The following is a 19378-nucleotide window of genomic DNA, read 5'->3' on the forward strand; positions in this document are numbered from 1 at the left end:
AGAGCTGATATCCATCTTGTTTACTGCTGCTGTATGTGGTGGCTCCAGTTAGACTGCGATATACAATTTGAATGACTTTGTCTGGCAATTCCTGAAAAACTGGGACCATGCAAGGTTTTAATCCAAGTATGATATCATATTAGATAGAAATGGAAGAATCTGTCAACAGGGATTTCTTTGAAATAACTGCCTGTATGAGCTCAGTGGGTGGGAGAATGTCTTACTCTATTTCCTGTGATTGTGGTTGGGGCACTTCCTGTGTTTAAACAAATACAGGAAATGTTGTCTGAATGTCCTTGGCATCCAAAACAGTACATTGGGACTACTTAAACACACACACACACAGGTGATACACAAGTTTACCCAAATTGACTTTGTTTTAGACTTGACTGTTTTAGTGCAGTTTGCACGGCTATCAATTTGCCTAAGGGGCAAAGCTCATTTTGATTATAGGAACAAAAAATACAAACAGTAGTATAGCGGTAGCCTTCTTTTCATGACATATTTGCATGTAATTATCAATGTCATACTGTCACACACAGCTCTTGTTTCCTCAGAGCCACTCATTCCCATACTTCCCAATCTCAGTTTAGTATACTCTACCAAGGGTCCAAAATAGGGAATTCCTTACCTTTATATTTTTTTAACTTGTCTTCACAGCATTTTAAATCTGAAGTAACTTCTTTTAACCAACCAATATTTCCTATAAGGACCGCTTTTCTCTAAGTTCAATATTTCCTTTTGTCATACAATTCTAATAAAGGCCTGTTATGATTATTGCTTGTTTTTGCTTTGTTCCCATTATTTGTATTCATTGTGCCCCCACATTGATAATAGCCATGGCCAGAGGCATTATGTTTTCTGATTAACTGTCCATCCATCTGTCTGTCGTCTGTCTGTCCATCCGTTTATACTGTTCTTGTGAACACAATATCTCAAGAACGCCTCAAGGACTTTTCCTCAAATTTGGCAAAAACATCCACTTGGACTCATTGATAAAGTCACTGGATTATGTTGGTCATAGGTCAAGGTTACTGTGACCTCGTCTGGCTCATTCTTGTTAATGGGATATCTCAAGAACACATTGAGGGATTTTTTTTTTTTTTTTTCAAATTTGGCACAAACGTCCACAAACATCAAAACATGTCTTTAGCCATTACTAAAGAATTCATACGCTAAGTATGACAAAAGTTCACATAAATGTCTAATAGGATATAATGATGACATGATAGTTGATATCCAAAAGGTGGAAGGTCAAGTTCACTGTGACATCATAATGGTTTGCAAAAACACTTTTCTGGTGGGGAGATGTTTAGTCAGATACTGAATTGGTGACACTAATCTTGGGTGCTCACCTTGAAACTGTGCTGATTGTATAGATTTTCTGTTCTGTCGGGGGAAGATGTGTGTGAAGTATCCATGTTTTCACAGACATGGATGTAAACTGAAGTGAAACTTCAAAATGGTAATTCTAATTTTCTCCTTTATCTTTTCACCTGTGAAAACTCTTAACCATATCAAATGAGTGTATGCTTGTATTCTGTTAATGATTGTGTTTGTGAATACCTGCATGTATCATGAAGAAGTATTCTTGTTATGTGTGTCTGTGTGCATGTGTGCGAGTATGTGTCGGTGTTTTATGACTTCCTCAGTCATTAATGTGTAACAGATAGGTGTTTAAGGAATGCATTGTTGTCAAGTAAAATGCAAAACTATGTTTTCATTTTATTTATTGCCATGTCTGACATTATTGACAGATACTTACAAATAGTTTTTACATAGCTGTAATTATTTCCTATAATATACTGTCTGGAGGATGCCACTTTTCAAGCCCCTGGGGGGCTTTTAGGCATTCCTCTGCAGATTAATTTTTTAGATATGTGCAAGTAAAAAGAAAGAAAACAAATGTTGATGTTGCTATTGTACCATCTCAAATTGCACCAATCAGAAACAAGACACAAAATGAAACCTATTATGCACATGGTCTGTGATGATCCCCTTCTGCCTGCACACATTTTTGAGATATGAACGTGTTTTTTTCATCTACAGTATTTTCCTCATACTGTCATAACCTTTAATGTCTATGAATATATGAACATAACTATCTGTCTAGTTTTAGATGACTGTCCTGTTGTCTAACATTTGATATCTTTGTCAGATATTAGCTTTGTCATTTCTGGCTAGCGTTTCTGTCTTTTCATTCCAATTTGTCAAATATCCATGCTTTGTCCATGGACTTTCATGTCACGCTAGGTACCCTCCTGCATCTGTTATTGATACTATGGGACGCTTTGTCAATTCACCCTTGTTACATGCATTATATCAAAATACACTTCCCTTTTCACAGAAAATGTACAGTTTCTGCCTGTTAGATGCATACAGTTTATTTCGAAATAAACGTAAAATGTCTATAAAACACCTCATATTTATGTTTATCTGGTGCAACAAAAGCATGTGGTATATGACAACTTTAGTCAGTGGCTGCTGTGTTAACAACTGGTGCCCGGTGCATATTATACTGCCGTGAAACGTGCCTTTGTGCGTCAGTATCTAACGCCCAAGTAACTGACAAAGCTGCAATATTTGATGAGTTCGGAATGAGAATGGGCCGAGCCAGCAGGGCAGCTTGTGTCATGGGTGGTCAAGTTGGGTGCAGTTTTAACGCTGTGTTACATTTGACCATCAAAATGGTGTCTGTTCATGCTCTGTAGTGATCCCTCTCTGCCTGCCAAAAGACAACCTGATGTGTCATACCTGTCAAAGTTATGTTTTTATATCGCTATCATTATAGGATTAAATTATACAGTTTTACATTAAGAGTCCATCCCAATACCCCCCCTTAGCCCCACCCCTTGGCCCTACCCCTACATTTGCACGTTCCTGCGAGGGGTAGGGATATTGGGATTGGGCCTAAGTGTGTGGTTTAGGGTTGGGACTCGTTAGGATTTTAACAATTCCGATTCCTTACCGATTCCTTGTTAACGGTCCGATTCCTTACCGATTCCTCTTACCGATTCCTACATTATATTCATTATACTTGCTATACTTAAACAAGTATATAATAAAAGGAATGCAATCATACAAATACAAAAACTTTATTCTAGCTGTTGCACAGTACAATTAGATGAAAATACACATTTGTGTGTGGTGTGTATTTCAGATTTAGAGCCTGTATCATCTCCCTGAGAATATATAACAACAAAAAGTGATTCTCTGATTTCTACAGTAACACTATTACCTCAAATTAACCACAGCAGTGTAATAAAAAATACTTATATGCATTAATGCTTGGCCACTGTTATTTACGTGACAACACCTGAACAAAACACACACACATTGGCTGTTTGTTTCTACCGCTCCCATCGCTGGAAGTCTCGGACCTCCCGCCACCAGCCTCCACCTTGATTAAACGCTGAAATGAAAGAGGGAGACAGGTGTCTCCTATTTTATCTTATTTTGTTATATTTCTCCCTCTCCTCTCGCTAGAAGCGTCGGACCTCCCGCCGCCCATCTCAAACATGGAGGTCTCCCTCTCCGCTGAGCACCCACGGCGCACGCCCGGCCTGTTAAATAGCCTGTAACCATAACAACTGTGTGACACAAACTCAGTGCTTTGGTAATTAAATAATGTCGGGCTCGATCGGGTTCGGACAGAAATATGCAGCCCGTGCCGCACTCTAATGGAAATGCACATGCCGTTGTTTTTTTGTTTTTTTTACACTCTAGGAACCGTTTGCAGGAACCGTTACTCCAAATGTGATGGAACCGGTTCCGGAACTTTGGACCCGGTTCCAAAAAAGAACCGGATCCGGATCCGGATCCCAACCCTAGTGTGGTTACATCCCCCCTGCCTGTGTGGGGCAGATGTGACATTTGACTTCTAGTGTTTTAATCAACGTTGTGACTCTAACATTTCTTGTAAAAACATTTGATGACTGTTTACATGTAGAACACAGATGCAAGTTACCTACACAGAAATGCAATCCAAATAGTTTAAGAGGTTTTTTGAGTAATGACATCAAAACCAAAAACTGTTACAATGAACCCCAGTCTCCCCTACTACAAATAAACTGTAGGTGGGCTGTAGTCTCCATGGTAGCAGGCTGGCAAAGGTCGCAGGTTTATTCTATCCAGCAGCTATTGTGCGTCTATCCACAGCATCCATTTATAATGTCAAGTTGTGTGTGAGACTCTGTATGCCCTGTATGCTCATGTATTGTAAGGCACCACAATCAAGGGAGTCAGCTTAAATACCTTTAGCCCACTGAGGCCGGAGACATCTGGAGAAGCAGTCAAAACACTGCGGAGCCTGCCATTGTTTTTTTTATTTCAGAACGGAACTGGTCAGCGGGGGAGAAAAAAAAGAACCATAACTGCTGTTAAACATGGTTTCCGTCTTTAGTTTGTGTCCCAAACAGGATGCATGAGCATGAGTGTTAGTCTCAGCCCCGCACCACTTGTTTTTGGCTATGCATGGAGAACCACATATTGCTCACATTTCACCCAAAATCTCCCAGGGACCTTCTGGATATCAGCTAATTTGTTGATCTCTATGGCAATTATGTGGTTGATTTTTCTGCTACAGCTTATCAACAGCTTTGAGGGTTTATCTGGAGCTGAACATGAGACGCTGTGCACTTCTAACGCCTGCTTCACCCTGCATATGAACAGGGTGACCTTTGAGGAGGCCCATCAGAACTGCGACCACAATGGAGGTTATCTGATGACAGTCAGAGACACAGAAGAGGAAGATGTGCTTCGTTTGCTTCTTTCACAGATCCAAGGACAACGTCTGGACAGAGCGTTTAAATTTTGGATTGGATTAAAACTGCACAGAGGGGACTGTGTGCTGCCTGGCAACACTCTCTTTGGGTTTAAGTGGGTATCTGGGGAGGAAGATTCCAGCTACTCCAACTGGGAAAAAGAACCTGTCACCACATGCACAGGAGAGAGATGTGTAAAGGTTGTCTACACTTTATCAGGTGAGAGTCAACTGAAATGGACTGCTGGAGCTTGCAGAAGCCCTGCCTTTTATGCATGTAAGTTTTATTTTAAGGGAATGTGCAAACCTTTGGCTCTACTGGGGCCTGGAGAAATCACCTACACTACGCACTTCTCAGAAGACCCACTAAGAAGTGAAATGCAAGCATTTCCACACGGAACAAATGCTGTTATTTTATGTAGTGATGAACGGCCTCAGTACTCTGTGTGCAATGGAGTGGACGACATTTATCGGTGGACTGTCCCTGGTCCGTTTTGCAAAGCAGGAAAGCAAAATTGTGCAATAAACAATGGCGGATGTAAACATTTGTGCCACCAGGATGCAGACGAGGTTCGATGCTCTTGCAAAGAAGGTTACGACCTGGGTGGGGATGGACTCACTTGCAGGTTTAAAGACTTGTGCGGCGTTGACACCTGTGAGCAACAGTGTGTAATGAGGGAGTCTGGGTATTTCTGCAAATGCTCAGACGGGTTTAAACTTGATGCAAACCAACGTAACTGCTCTGACATTGACGAGTGCCAGTCAAAAGCCTGTAAGCATTATTTGTGTGTAAATACACACGGCAGTTACAAATGTACGTGTAAAGGGGGCTACAAAATGGTTGACGGTAAATGCCATGATATAGATGAGTGCACACAAACAACGTGTGAGCACGGCTGCTCAAACAGTATCGGATCCTTCTCTTGTTACTGCAATGAAGGCTTCACTTTAGCTGAGAATGGCCGCTCATGTGCAGACATTAATGAATGTGTCAGTAATCCCTGTCTATTCAAATGTGTCAATACTGTGGGCAGCTTCTTGTGCACCTGCCTGCAAGGCTTCCACATGGACACAGATGGATCGACCTGCATTCCAGATATGACTGAAACATCAGTTGCCACATCAGATGACCAAGCTGAGGAGGAAACACAAGAAAACGTCACCGAGTCTTTAACCAGAACCTCAGTCGAGCTCCAACATCAGTCCCCTCACACTGACGCGCCTCGTCCAGACCTGGTGAATGTCACGCATGGTAATAATCAGAGCAACAGCTCCCTGGTGACAAGTTATGACAAGACAGTTAATTCCAGGGTGATCATCTGTGTCCTCGGTTCAGTCATTCCCCTGTTGCTTTTGATCGCAGTGACTCTGGCCATTGCAATTATCCGATGCAGTCGCTCCAAAAAAGAAGCCAAGAAAAATACCACCACTGACGGCTACTGCTGGGTGTCGTCTGGTTTGGATCCACGTTTAGAGAAACTATATGAGTCCATCTTGACTGATGACCTATGACCTGATGGTGGAGGAGAAGACTGTCTTCAAGGACTATCATGTTTATTTATGTAATTTATGTTTTGTGGTAGGCTGTGTTGTTATCAAATGATCACATATCAAATCACAAAACTTCAAAAAAGTTTTAAAATTTTTTAAAAATATGGCGAGTTTGGCAAGAAGTAGCAAATGTAAATATGTATAGGTGTTGGTGCAAACGGCTGTTCTGAAGGGGATGTGAGGGGCTGTGTGTAATGAAGGTGAAAGGGTATGTAGTGAACTGGACAGGGTGCCAGATAATCCCAGAAAGTTGTACCAGGATGTAATGTTGAAAGTCAGTAATTTAATGTTAAAAGCAGTCAGCTAATTATGTAATTTCTCTTGTCACAACTGGCTTAATTTTTCTGTCATTTTACCAACAGAAATGTTTGAGTCATGTATGTTGCTTAACTCAACCTGTGATCATCTCCTGGAACGTTGTTGTCTTTACTGCTTCTTTTAGATGACACCAAAAGATCATAGGTAAAACCACATGGCAGGATTCAGATTGTCCACTCAGACCTCTAATAACCATTTTTTCATTTTATTTGTTAAAATGGAGTTTGCACAAATATGTAAATATGATTAAATGCAGGGCCGTAGCCATGGAGTCAAAATCTAGGGGGCCCAAATCTGCTAGAGAGGCCTGCCCCCACCCCACAAAAAAACATTCAAAATTTGAAAACTCATCTCCTATTTTATCATTTATGGTAACAAGAACAGTTCATAACATACAATATGAATATGCAATAAATGAAAGCTGCGACTCCCCCATAGACATGCAGCACAACATGAAGGATTGACACTTTACTCACACTTTAAGTGGGCAACCTGACAATTAAGGAGGTCCCTATTTGCTCAGTTAAGAACTGGTACCTTATAACTGTCAGCGTTTATGTGTTTTTGCAACCCGGTCTCACTCCAAAGGCGTTGAAATCTGGTGCTTGGGCAGTGACTTGTGTCATCAGACACCAAACAAGAGGCCATCCTTACACACCAGCATGGTATGCGGCCGGTCGCCATTATAGTTCAACGGTGCTCGGTGGTGTTGGGGAAATGCAGTGGGACAAGAACAAAAGTTAAGATGGCAAAAGTCCGAGTAGGATGGGTTGGAGGGGTGGCGGATGGGTCCAACAAACATTGACTTTCACCCTGGAGAGCAGTGTTTGTGTCCTCTAACTTTAAAAAGCCAAACCCTGTTCTTTTTTCCTAAATCCAACCACATGTTTTTGTTGAAGGAAAAAAACATCAATTTGTGACGTAGTGCGTTTATTTTGAAAGAGACGGTAGGTAAATGGTAAATATCCTGTGAAAATGGAAGCGTATTTTGAAAGAAGACTATGCATGTGACAGACAGCAACAGTCAACAACCAATGCACCCAGGGTACCTTGCATATCATATTCTGACATGGAAACCCCACAACCAAACGTCGATATGTGACGAAGTCAGACTGAGAATGTGTTGGTTTTTTCTGATCTTGGTGTTGAGGACAATTTTCAGTTTGTGTTCTTCCTTTGTGACTTAAAGAATCACTTGTTTGAAAAATAAAATAGAGTTGAGGAGCCCTGATTTGTTTTGGTCTCCTGAAGGTTGTATGTTAAGTTGGCTTATTAAAAGGGAAGTGTGCAAATTTTAAAAAATTCCTTCATGTTATTCCTACGGTCTAAGACAGTCCAAAAATATAGGGAAAAATGAACAACTCTCTCAGAAATCCAAAAACTAGAGTGGTAAAGCTCAGATTTGTGATGTCATAGGAAGTCTGGAGCTGCTCCACAGACAGTGAATGGTGAAAGATGGTCTAGATGACACTGAGAGCACTCAGGGGGAATATTTTGAGTTTATGGGTGCATTTTCTGTTTCACAGCTGAGAATACTACAATAGAATAAAGCTTGTTTGTGTATAAAAAAAGAAAAATACACTCTGTGGGTGCCCACAAAATCAGGCTCCCATTCACTGTGTATGGAGCAGCTCCAGACTTTATCCCCTATGACATCACAACTGTGAGACTTCCTACTCTGGTTTCTGGCTTTGAGAGAGAAAAGATCATGTTCACATAGATTAATTGAACTTTCACAGGCCACAGGAATAACATATTGGAATCCTTAATTTAGGTGGCCTTCCACTTTAACGAGGTGTTTTTTTTCTCAGCAAGAGTCATAGCAAATGCATGGAAACCATTGTGACTTATGTTTGACAGTAAATGACATGACATGTTTGGTATGTTTTCTTACTGAATTTGTGGAGCTGTATGTTAGACTGCTCATGACGCTAATCTGGTTGTTGCCTAGTGGACCATATTGTGCATGACACCAAAATAAACCAATCAGTCACTGGACAAATCTCCTGCAGACCAGCAGTGCATGGCAACAAGGGCGTAGGGTTTGTTTCAGTATTGGTGGGGGGGCACATTTGAAATGGGGGATGAACATTTTGGGCATCAAACACTTAATTTTCTGCATTCTGATGCATTCTAATGCAACACTTTGCCTTTTCTGCATTGATTTTTGTTGTAAATGTCTTTACATTACCAATGCATGGTAATACTAGGACCGGCTGAAATAATAATGGACATTTGTTGAGTTTATTTATGATTATGATTAAATCTGCTTTTATTTTTTGAGCATGTTGAATATTGGTGTTCCACGCAATATATAAGTACTGTTTCGATGTAATGATAAACACATGTACATCAGAGTGATGATTAAGTTGTGCTTTGAGTCAAAAACGAAATAAATATGTTGTTCTGATATATGAATACATTTGTTTTCCTGTTTTACATTATAGAGATCTCTTTCCTCACCAAACTTGGAAAAACACAGTAATCCAACATTATCTCATTTCCTTCCTGTCTTTAACTCTGTCATTGTCCTGTGGGGTGTTGCATCCGGAGTAGGTAGCCCCTGGCTCTAAACCCTTCATAAATGTAGCCAGCCAGCATTGTAAGATGATCTACTGCACGACATCATGGCCTGCTTGCAACTGACAGCCTCTGTGTCGATGAAGATAATGACAGTGACTGTTTCCATATGTGTGGTTTTTGTCTTGTCTATTCAGACAGGATTTGCTGCGACTCAGACTGGTTACTGTAGGCCTTTCTGTACTGGGAGTGACTGCATAACTGTAAACCAAGACAGAGTGAATTTTCAAACAGCTGAGGAGGCTTGCCGTCACAGGGACGGAGAACTAATGACATTTCAGTCCGAGACAGATTTGACCACCCTTAACATTTTGAGTCAAGAATTGCATGGAGACTTCTGGATTGGACTGCATTTACCAGCTGCCGCCTGCAGCAACCTTTCAGCTCCATTGAGAGGCTATGAGTGGACCTCTGGTGGTGTGCAAAGGAGCTTTACCCCAGCCTCCAGCACCTGGAAAGACAGCATTACCATCTGCTCTCCAGGCTGTGTGTCACTTTCAAAGGATCAAAAGTGGACAGAGAGGCCGTGCACGGACAAAGCTGAGGGCTTTCTGTGCAAAACAAAGCATAAAGATGCATGCCAGGCACAAGAATTATCAGGACCAAAGGTTATCCAGAGCTCTGAAGGCTGTTCACGTGGTCCTTGTGAGCATACATGCAAAGATGTGAAAGGAGGTTATATATGCTCTTGTTACAAAGGATATATCCCCGACAGCAAGAACCCTGTGCGGTGCAAATTGCACTGTGAACAACAGAAATGTCCCGCGGTATGTGACAGACACACTGACAGTGCATGCTTCTGTCCTGATGGCTTTGTAATAAGTGGTGCATTTTGCGAGGACATTAATGAATGCACAAGTGACTCATGCCAGCATGAGTGTAAAAACACTTTTGGAAGTTTTGTGTGCTCCTGCAGAGAGGGATTTGTACTTAAAAATCAGGTCAAATGTGTCAAAGCGGGCAGTCAGAGTTTAGTTGTCACAACTCCTGCCGTCACAGGTTTTGTCAAACTGGCCACCAATAATCGCACACTGAAGGGTTCCTCTGCGCCTGCTGGGGGTTTTGTCTGGGTATGGATTTTGATTGTAGTGGCTGTGTTGGTGCTGATAGGTGTGATAAGGTTCTATGTTGTTAAGCGTCAGAAGCACAGAGAACAAAACTCCACCCAGCAGTCTGCTGCTCCTGTGGACAATATTGAGTGTTAAATTCAATCCAAAATAGAATGATCACCAACTCCACTGTTTGCTTTAGCATTCAGAGTTTGGGAGAGTCCATCACTTTTATCAGACGGCTGCAGAAGGTAACTTCCCAGATGAAACTCTTTTGAGTCTTAATGTTATTATTACTGTTATGAGTACATTTGAAATGAAGGGAGTAGGAGTTCTTGCAGATGTGGATGGAGGAGGCCGATCAGTTTCTAAGATTCATAATTAAAAGCAGCACCTTATTAAAATATCATTAAAAATCTTTTCAGATTTTACTTGTATATAAATACAAGCAGTATTATGCAGTATTAGCATATAGGACATATTTTCAGGTTGCAGATGGAGCTGAGACGTCGTTTTTATAAACTGCTTGGTAGTTGGGAAATGCTCTCATTTTATGAGCTTAGGATACACTCTAGAAAATAAATCAAGCAGGAATCAAGCAAAAAGTAAAATGGTGTTAAGCAGAGAAAGGTCTCAGGGAAAATGCAGCGCCTTAAAATGTAAATGTAAATGTACTGTGTCCTTTTCAACGCTGACTTTCTCTTCTCTTCATAGAGTAAACATTGATATGTGTGCATGTGCATTCAACTGCGAAATGTAAGTTTTGATGATTGATATGATCTTTAATAAGAGTGAAAAGAGAGTGGTTTTATGTGTCTTTTTGTGGTCTTGTAAGTCATGAAATTAAAATCTGAATTCATTCTTTCATAACAAGAGTTCACTGCTTGTTCTCTTAGCGCCATCTGCTGTTCTTCTGAACAAACTGATGAAAAGAGGGAAAACAGTTACGTAACATTCAAACACGTGGCTCCCTGATTTCCTAACAAACCTTTTCATGTTGAAATCAGGTGAACCTCTAAAGCACATGACATGTTAGATCTGCATGCTTCTTTTAAGTCAGTCATATTAACATCTGTGCTGTTTTTTAACTAGATTTAAAAAAAGATTAAGAACAACATATTGTCAACCTCTATGCTAAACTTCAGCAAAACCATGGCCTCTAAATGTGGTGAAAATTTTGTGGACAGATCAACTGACTGACAGAGTGAGCTACAGAGCTGCTAGTCGCAGCTAAAAATAGGGTTTCAGGGCGCAGTTTTTGTTCACGCCGGTGCACTGTTAGGACTCACTGTGACGTGTTTATGTCATTAAAAACACCTTTGCTTTTTTTCCCTGCTATGACAAGTCATATTGTCCTCTGTAAGAAATATGGCCTATTGCATCATTTCTGTGTTAAATGTTGTCATCTTTCCATTTCATCAGCCTTGTGTCGAAATTTCAAATTAAAAGTCAGACAGTGGTTTTCTGTACAATTTCACCATGACATCTGACTTAAATGAAACCAGTGACTCAGACAGCCTTATATGCTCAGGCAGGTCATTCCAGTTGCAAAAGCTCTGTCCCCTTGAGTCTTCAGCCTGGACTCTAGGACAAGCAGAAGACCTCTGCCCGAGGATCTCAAACTACGCAGAGGTTCATAGGGTACTAACAGGTCTGAAATGTAATCTGGAGCCAGGCCATGAAGAATTGAAAGTAATTAATAAGATTTTAAAGTCAATACTAAAACAAACAGGGAGCCAATGTAAACAGGCTAAAACTGGTGTGGCTGAGTTCTGAACATTCTGAAGACATTGAAAATGTGCGATGAGTTCAACAGTTATGATGGATTCTCTTTGATAGTCTGATAAATTAAGTTCATTACCCAACAGAGTAAAGGAAGTTCATTATGCCAAAGAAAGGCACTCTTGCACTTCAGCCAAAAAAAACCCTGGATCGGTGCTCACAGCACAGGGCAAAATAGTAGACACTAAATCAAGTGGGCCACTTAAAAAAATGACTGAACCCAAATGAAAGGAGGCTGGAGCACTCGATAAAATTGCAGAGCTTTTAATAAGGTGCAAACAAACTGATGTTTCAACGCTACTGCGTCTTCTTCAGAGTCAAACAGGTATTGATAGAACAATGGCAGTTAAATACACACATCCTGAAACCAAACGGTCTCTCATTGGAAAATGAGGATGAGGGGAAATTAACCAATCCTGTTGAGGCACTCATCAGACAGAGGGTGTAAAGAATCAGCAATCCAAAACAGAAACCACACCCACAAAGAATAATGAAAAAAATAATAAAATAAAATAAAAATAAAAATACCAACAACCTAAAGATATACCCCGATGTTTTACAGAAAACATGAAAAATTCAATTCTTCATTCAGTCCATGCAGTTCAACAGTGTTCAGTGTATAAATCCAATAAGCTTCTCTTCTGAGGAGTTTGTTGACAATATCTGCACCTCTCTGTGGGGGGGAGACTTCTTCGATGCCGTACAAGCGGAGAGAAGCACAAGAACCGTGATTAGCTTTAACATAATGGCGTGCTATCGCCTAATCCATGTTATGATTGCGAATAGCAGCCTTATGTTCAGCTATCCTGGCTTTAAGAGGGCGTTTGGTCTGTCCCACATAAACCTTACCGCATGGACATTTCAGAATGTAAATAACATGGGTAGTGCTGCAGTTGATACATGAATTAATTGTGTACTTTTTTTGCAGACAACTGCTTGGATTTAACCAGAAGGTTGGACCAGTCAGTGCGCGCCGCCCTGGAGTTCATTATGCTTTTATGTTTTATACAGATTGTGTAGAATCTTACTTTTGCTCAATCAGTTTCAGATTCAGTTTTACTGAGTTTCGTAAGTGCTATATCGTAGGCAACTGGCTTGCGTTTCTTGAAGACGTTTCGCCTCTCATCCAAGAAGCTTCTTCAGTTCTAAATGACAGTTATGACAATGCAGCCTAAAACGACTCACATGGTGGCCAGGTGGGTCAACGACTCACATTGTGACCTTAACGACTGTGAAACTAAGAGCTCACGTGACCCCTACGACTCTGCAAGGGTTCCTGCCCACACAGGGTTTATAGCCTGCAACTTCGTACCAATCATTTAGAACTGAAGAAGCTTCTTGAATGAGAGGCGAAACATCTTCAAGAAAGGCAAGCAAGTCCAGTTGCCTATAGTATAGCACCTATGATTACCATGACCTGGATGACAGAGAATCTTCACCGACAAGTTTTACTGAGAGTAACATCTTGAAAGTGACTTATGTTCAGGCTTTTGTCTTTTGCATTATCTGCCTTAAAACATCTTAACTACCCACTGAATAAACAGTACCCACTTCCTGTTTTGTACACGAAAGCATTTCACCAGTTGTATACCAATACAGTGTTGATTCTTTTGGACAGATTACAGTACTGATCCATATGGCCAGGTGGACTGTAACTTCTTTATGTTACTGATTTGACACACTGCTCTCATTAGTTTTGCATTCTGGGATTTCTTCGTCTATTTTACGGAGGGAGGACTAAAAATGAAGAACCAGAGAAGGACAGTTAACAAAGCATGAGTGATCGACACCTCATGCTTTTTGTCTTTTTTTGCCTTCTGTTTGTCCGTTTTTGTTTCTTTCTCTCTTCCTGTGTGTTGTCCATGATGAGCTGCTCATAGTACAGTTTTGCAGAGCTGTGCAAATAGTATGGTATTTACTAACAATTTAAATGTTTGAGATCCCTCGTTCTCTTCATCTGTCATACAGTATCACAGCAGGATATATTGTGGCAGTTCCCTACAGTTGCCACTAGAAGCTACTATAGAGACATATTCTACTGATTGCTCCTGACAAACCACTAAGTACTAATGACAGCCTATTTAAAATAAGTGACAGCAGCGAGGCCACTCCCTGAAGTTCCACAAACAAAGAGTAGTTCAGTCCTCAAGCAAGTCAACTGTGAGTGACCTACAAAATCCCATTAGTAAACCCCCAGTTATCTATCCAGGGGGAGACTTTGACCATCATTGAGTGCTGTCTTTATCTCACAGGGGTCTATATATGTGTTTTCTCTTTTCTCCCAGAAAAGAAACACACGATAAGACTGCTTGTAAACAGGAATCTCAGTGTGTAGTCAGTGAGGAGGCTCCAACGACTTTGATCAGACACACAGGTGTAACACTGCCAAGGAACAAACACCACAGAAAACATGAATGTGTAGATGAGTGGTGACAGAAATCTCCTAATATGCTTGGAAAATGTAAACAAAATAGACCAATTCATTATCTTTAATAAACATTGTGATAATATTACAAATTAAAACAATGATAACGGATTTATAAAGCCATAGTCCAAATCAATTTAACTAGCCCAACTGCAGCAGGAAGAATTAGATTGGTTGTGCTGGCTCTGTACTATGGAAGCAAAAGAGACATACTTGTTTAAATTTTAAGACCACTGAATTAATAGGATTGAAGTGTTTTACTTAAAAAAAACAACAACATGTATCTAAATTAACTTGGTCTGAATTCACAACCTTGACATTTGTTCAATATCTTGTTTTCTTTTTCAACCCGACTTTTGTAGGTCTAAATATAACCAATCAATTTTAACTGATTTTCTATTTTATTTTATTTTTATTTTTTTGCACAGGATTTGAATCAAATTTTAGTATTCTGAATCAACTTTTATTTTATTTTATTTTATTTTATTTGGGACCTTAAATTTTTGGATCTGAATTTCACCAATAGAATTTAACAGATTTTCTATTTCAATGTCTTTCAATTTGAACTTTTACATGAATCCATTATTTTATGTTATTTTATTTTATTCTGAAACTTACATTTTTGGATCTGAATTTGTGAACAATGAAAAAATGGATATTTTAATTCAGATTATAAAATTGCAAATCAAGAAATGTAAAAAATGATTTCAAAAAACAGATTCAGGTTGATCAAATTTAATTCAAGTTCGGGTTAAAAAATTCAGGTTTAAAAATAGAATATTTACATTGAAACTCAATTTGATTGGTCAAATTAAGATCTAAAAAAATCAAGGTAAAATATTTAAAGAAATTGAAGAAATTTCATATATCCATTGAATTCAGAACAAATAAATTCAGATACACTGTTTTCTAAGTAAAACATTTCACTGCTATGAATTCAGTGGTGTCTACATTTCAATATTAAGTTTTCATTGGCTGTTTAGATTCAGATACTTGTCTCTTATTTGCTTCCACAGGGTCAGAAGGTCAAAAAAGTGTCAGTGTAGGGTCAGATAAACGGTGCGGGAACTGCAGCTGTTTATTCTACAAATTTTCATAGACTAAAATATATTCAACAATAAACTTATAAAATAAAATGTAAACATGTCTGAGCAAATAAAAGCCTCCTCAGTGGTTCAGATGAGTGTATTAAAGTGCCCAAAATCATGCAAAAACAAAATACCAAGTTCCAAAATGGCTGTGTCATCTGTCTTGCAATATTATTTCATATGTATTACTCATTTGGAGTTTTGTTCTGCTAGAACATTTTGTTTGTTTGCCCAGCCCTAAAACACACAGTTTGTGTCAGTTGCCTAATTAAACACATTATATGATTACATAAGCCACACAAAGAACATGTGCACACATGCATGCAGTTATAAGTCAGGGCTCCCAGTTAAACCCATGAAACATGGCCCTCAGTGGATAAATTATTGACACCACAACTATTACTGGTGGAAGTGGACTTGTAGACCACCATGTGACCTCATTCTGCCATGGTTTGTGTTCCCTGGAAAATAAGTGAGTATGTGACTAACAGAGAACATATTGTAAAGTAGGAGTGTGGTGTTGATAAGACTGGGTGGTACAAACCTAACCTGGATGGCACCGGCTGTAGCTGACACAACCTCAACTCTGCCAGTAAATACACAGTCCTTTGTGAGCTCAATCAGCCAATCACAACAGGAGGAGTTCCCTTCCTGGGAGGGAGAAAAAAAAGGACGACTTGTTGCCTTGTGTGTGTGGCAGACACGCTCTGAGATAATTTTAGTTTGCTCACATTTGCATTGCTTTGTTCTTAATTGGTGACAAAAATACTAAATATGTCTTTAATATGACAGGGTGGCGCACATTAACACAAGTCATGATGTGATGGCACCTGGTTGCCTATAAACATGCAGGTTTCTCTTTAGAAATATGTCCCATTTTAGCTCAATTTTTGGCCCATTTTACCTGCATGCACTAAGTATTCAATCAAAACCATTTCCCATAAAAAGTAAAGTGTATTGTGAGAATATTTTTATTATTCGTCAATCTTTTGTTGATATGACCTTATAACCCAGAAATGTGTTAGCATTTTACCACTTAGGGTTCCTTTGTGTAAAAGTCAATAGGTTTTTGGTTAGATGCCTGAAATAAGGTCTGTGGTTAACACAATGTTTTGCTCTACAACATAAAATACATCAGTAAATACCCCACTCATGAACTTTTAAGCTTCTATGTGTCTTAAACGTAGCTGCCAGCAAGTGGCTAACTGAGACTACAGAACATCATCACAGCGAGCCGCGCCCAACACGGCTTTACCGTCTTGCTATGGTAGTGATGTTAGGCCATTTGGCAGTAGTGTAACACAGACTTTTTAAGTGGTTACACAGGGTTAATCCTTTCGTGCTGGCCAGTTGACCACAATACTGTCAAACAGTGAGCCGCAAAATTCCACAGAGATTGGACATGTTTTGGTGGAGTTCAGTAACAAAGAGCGTTTTTGGCCGACATAAGCAAATTTCTTTCCATCTTAATTACTGTCTTGTTCCCTTAAACATAGCACAGATTTGAACTTTGTAACCAACTCCCATCAAGCGTTAGCCAGGCTGGATAAAATTTCTACCCAGAGGGCTTAGTTGAAACACGGCCTAGAGCACATTTTGTCTATTTTTGCACTTCAGACTTATTTTCAGTTTGAACTAATGTCCTTAATTAAATAGATATACTTTGTAGTTTTAATTTGTCAGATATCTAATTGAGGCACAATTTTACAGTCTTGTCAATATTCATACATTCAATACTCATATTTTGAGGTTACCCAATCTAAGTACATCTATTGGTCCAACCATTGAATATGGATGCTAGACTAACAGATGGATGGAAACCTGTATGGATACCTATCCTCCCCCTGATGTAGATGGAGAGATAGGTATTTACATACATCTATACATCAATCTGTCATGAATGGAAAGAGAAAAATACATAATATCCACACATACCATGTATCTGTCTATGCGTTATTTCCATTCATGAAGAATAGTCCATACCCATTGGTAGCTTTGTCACCTTCTACCTATGCCAATCCTCAATGCCTATGTGCAGTTTCACATAGATTGACCACGTCAGTGAGTAGAAAAACATGGGACAGACGGAATGACTGACAGAAAGACACACTGACAGTTTCCGTGATTATGTACAGCATACCATACCATGACTTAGTCATACCAAAAATCAGAAAGAAAACAACAAAAAAACATTGGGCCACAGGGGGAGCCACAGCGATCTGTCGCATTTTAGCCATTTTTAAGCATTTTTCTGTTGTTATAGCGCCACCCAGTTGCCAATTAGAGTTAAATTTCTCCAGTCACCTTGAGGCGTCCTGTTCTACATATCTACCAAGTTTAGTAAAAATCGATATGGCGGTTAGGCCTAGATAAGAAATTAGCTCTCTAGCGCCCCCATTTTGTTTGATGGGGTCAATAATGGAGGGGTCCCCTCAGATTATGTGTGGTCATATGCCTACAAAGTTGCGTGGTGATCGGTGAAACCCTTGAGATGTTATACACCTTTATGTGATGAGCCACGCCCTCCGCAATATTCATTGCCTTATAGAAGCTCAGTTTTAGTAAGTTTTCCAACTTTTGCCAAGAGGGAACTTTAGATATTGGTCCCTAGATTATGTTCACCGAGTTTCATGCAGATCGGTCAAACTTCCTGGGAAGAGATCGATTTGAAGTGTTTTTCAAAAAATTCAAATTGGCGGAAAATCTATATAACCGGAAGTTATGGGTTCTTGAGACAAATTTATTCCTCATGAGGAGAGGCATCTCTGTGCAAAGTTTCATGTCTCTACGACATACGGGGCACGAGATATGCCCATTCAAAGTTTGCAATTTCAATCGGTTGCTATAGCACCCCCCTTTGGCCAATTGGTGTAATAATGCTTCATTCGCATCCTCCCATGAACCTCTACCACTGTGCCAAATTTCACATGGATTGACCAAGTCAGTGAGGAGAAAGACTTGGAACAGACACACAGACACACCCACAGACAGAGTTTCCGTTGTTATATAGTAAGATTGGTGGTTTGATGAGGGTGTGTACAGATGTTTGGATATCTATCATAGATAGACCCATAAACAGTATCAACCTACAGTATATAGATATAATTGTTTTGAATTATTGTGTTAAACAGAGTTTTCCAGCAAGTGTTACAACTAACCTTCAGCCTGTGACAGTTAACCCCACCCATGGGATACCTACGTGGTAAGATTTCATTTCTACCACCTCTTGGTGCAATTGTAAAAGAAAGGTAAGCTCCAGAAAAGAACAAAAACTAAACATTTGTAGCAGAGATGTGCATGTGGTTAGAATAAAACAAAAAATAATTAATCTCAAACAGCTTTAATAACATTTCGTTCAAACTAAAATGTGTTTGTGCCCTGCTCTCCCCTCATTCATTTATAGCCTGTTAGTTTTTTACCTCTGGTGATTGCATTTAGGCTTCAATAATCATTACAGTGTTGTTCATTTGTTCATTATCCTGCTGAACAAACACATATAGGTATTATAAACTTCTGTTTGCCACAGAGTTTATTTTCTACAATAATCTAAATCCAATGGAAAAATGCCATTGGCTTTTTGACAAAGGAACCAATGACGCTAACTTCTGCATCTACCTGCAGAAGAGGTTCATCCCTTGGGGCACTTTATTTGTACAGGATGTCCTACCTGACTTCATCCTACTGCCACTGTGATTTGTAAGCACTCTACATTTAGATAAGTGCTGTGTGATGAGGTTATTGTTGTTGTGGTATAAAAATTGCAAATTAACGCAATTAATTCTTCTAACTTTATTGTTTTAATTTTGTAAAACCTCTACACATT

At 39.6% G+C, this 19378-nt stretch overlaps 2 protein-coding genes across 2 annotated transcripts; both read left to right on the forward strand.

The window, feature by feature from the left end:
- The first annotated feature begins 4441 nt into the window (after nucleotides 1–4441).
- Nucleotides 4442–8984, forward strand: LOC126401260 (complement component C1q receptor). Its single transcript, XM_050062410.1, has one exon. The coding sequence runs from the start codon at nucleotides 4553–4555 to the stop codon at nucleotides 6272–6274; it is 1722 nt and encodes a 573-aa protein (XP_049918367.1). The 5' UTR covers nucleotides 4442–4552; the 3' UTR covers nucleotides 6275–8984.
- A 252-nt stretch (nucleotides 8985–9236) lies between these two features.
- Nucleotides 9237–11133, forward strand: LOC126401269 (thrombomodulin). The gene has a single exon (XM_050062433.1). The coding sequence runs from the start codon at nucleotides 9259–9261 to the stop codon at nucleotides 10414–10416; it is 1158 nt and encodes a 385-aa protein (XP_049918390.1). The 5' UTR covers nucleotides 9237–9258; the 3' UTR covers nucleotides 10417–11133.
- The last annotated feature ends 8245 nt before the right edge of the window (nucleotides 11134–19378 follow it).

The sequence above is a fragment of the Epinephelus moara genome, chromosome 14 (genome assembly GCF_006386435.1).
Source record: "Epinephelus moara isolate mb chromosome 14, YSFRI_EMoa_1.0, whole genome shotgun sequence".
NCBI classification, from domain to species: Eukaryota; Metazoa; Chordata; class Actinopteri; order Perciformes; family Serranidae; genus Epinephelus; species Epinephelus moara.

Coding starts and splice junctions, on each gene's coding strand:
- LOC126401260 (XM_050062410.1), top strand. CDS start 4,553: ATGGCAATTATGTGGTTGATTTTTCTGCTACAGCTTATCAACAGCTTT.
- LOC126401269 (XM_050062433.1), top strand. CDS start 9,259: ATGGCCTGCTTGCAACTGACAGCCTCTGTGTCGATGAAGATAATGACA.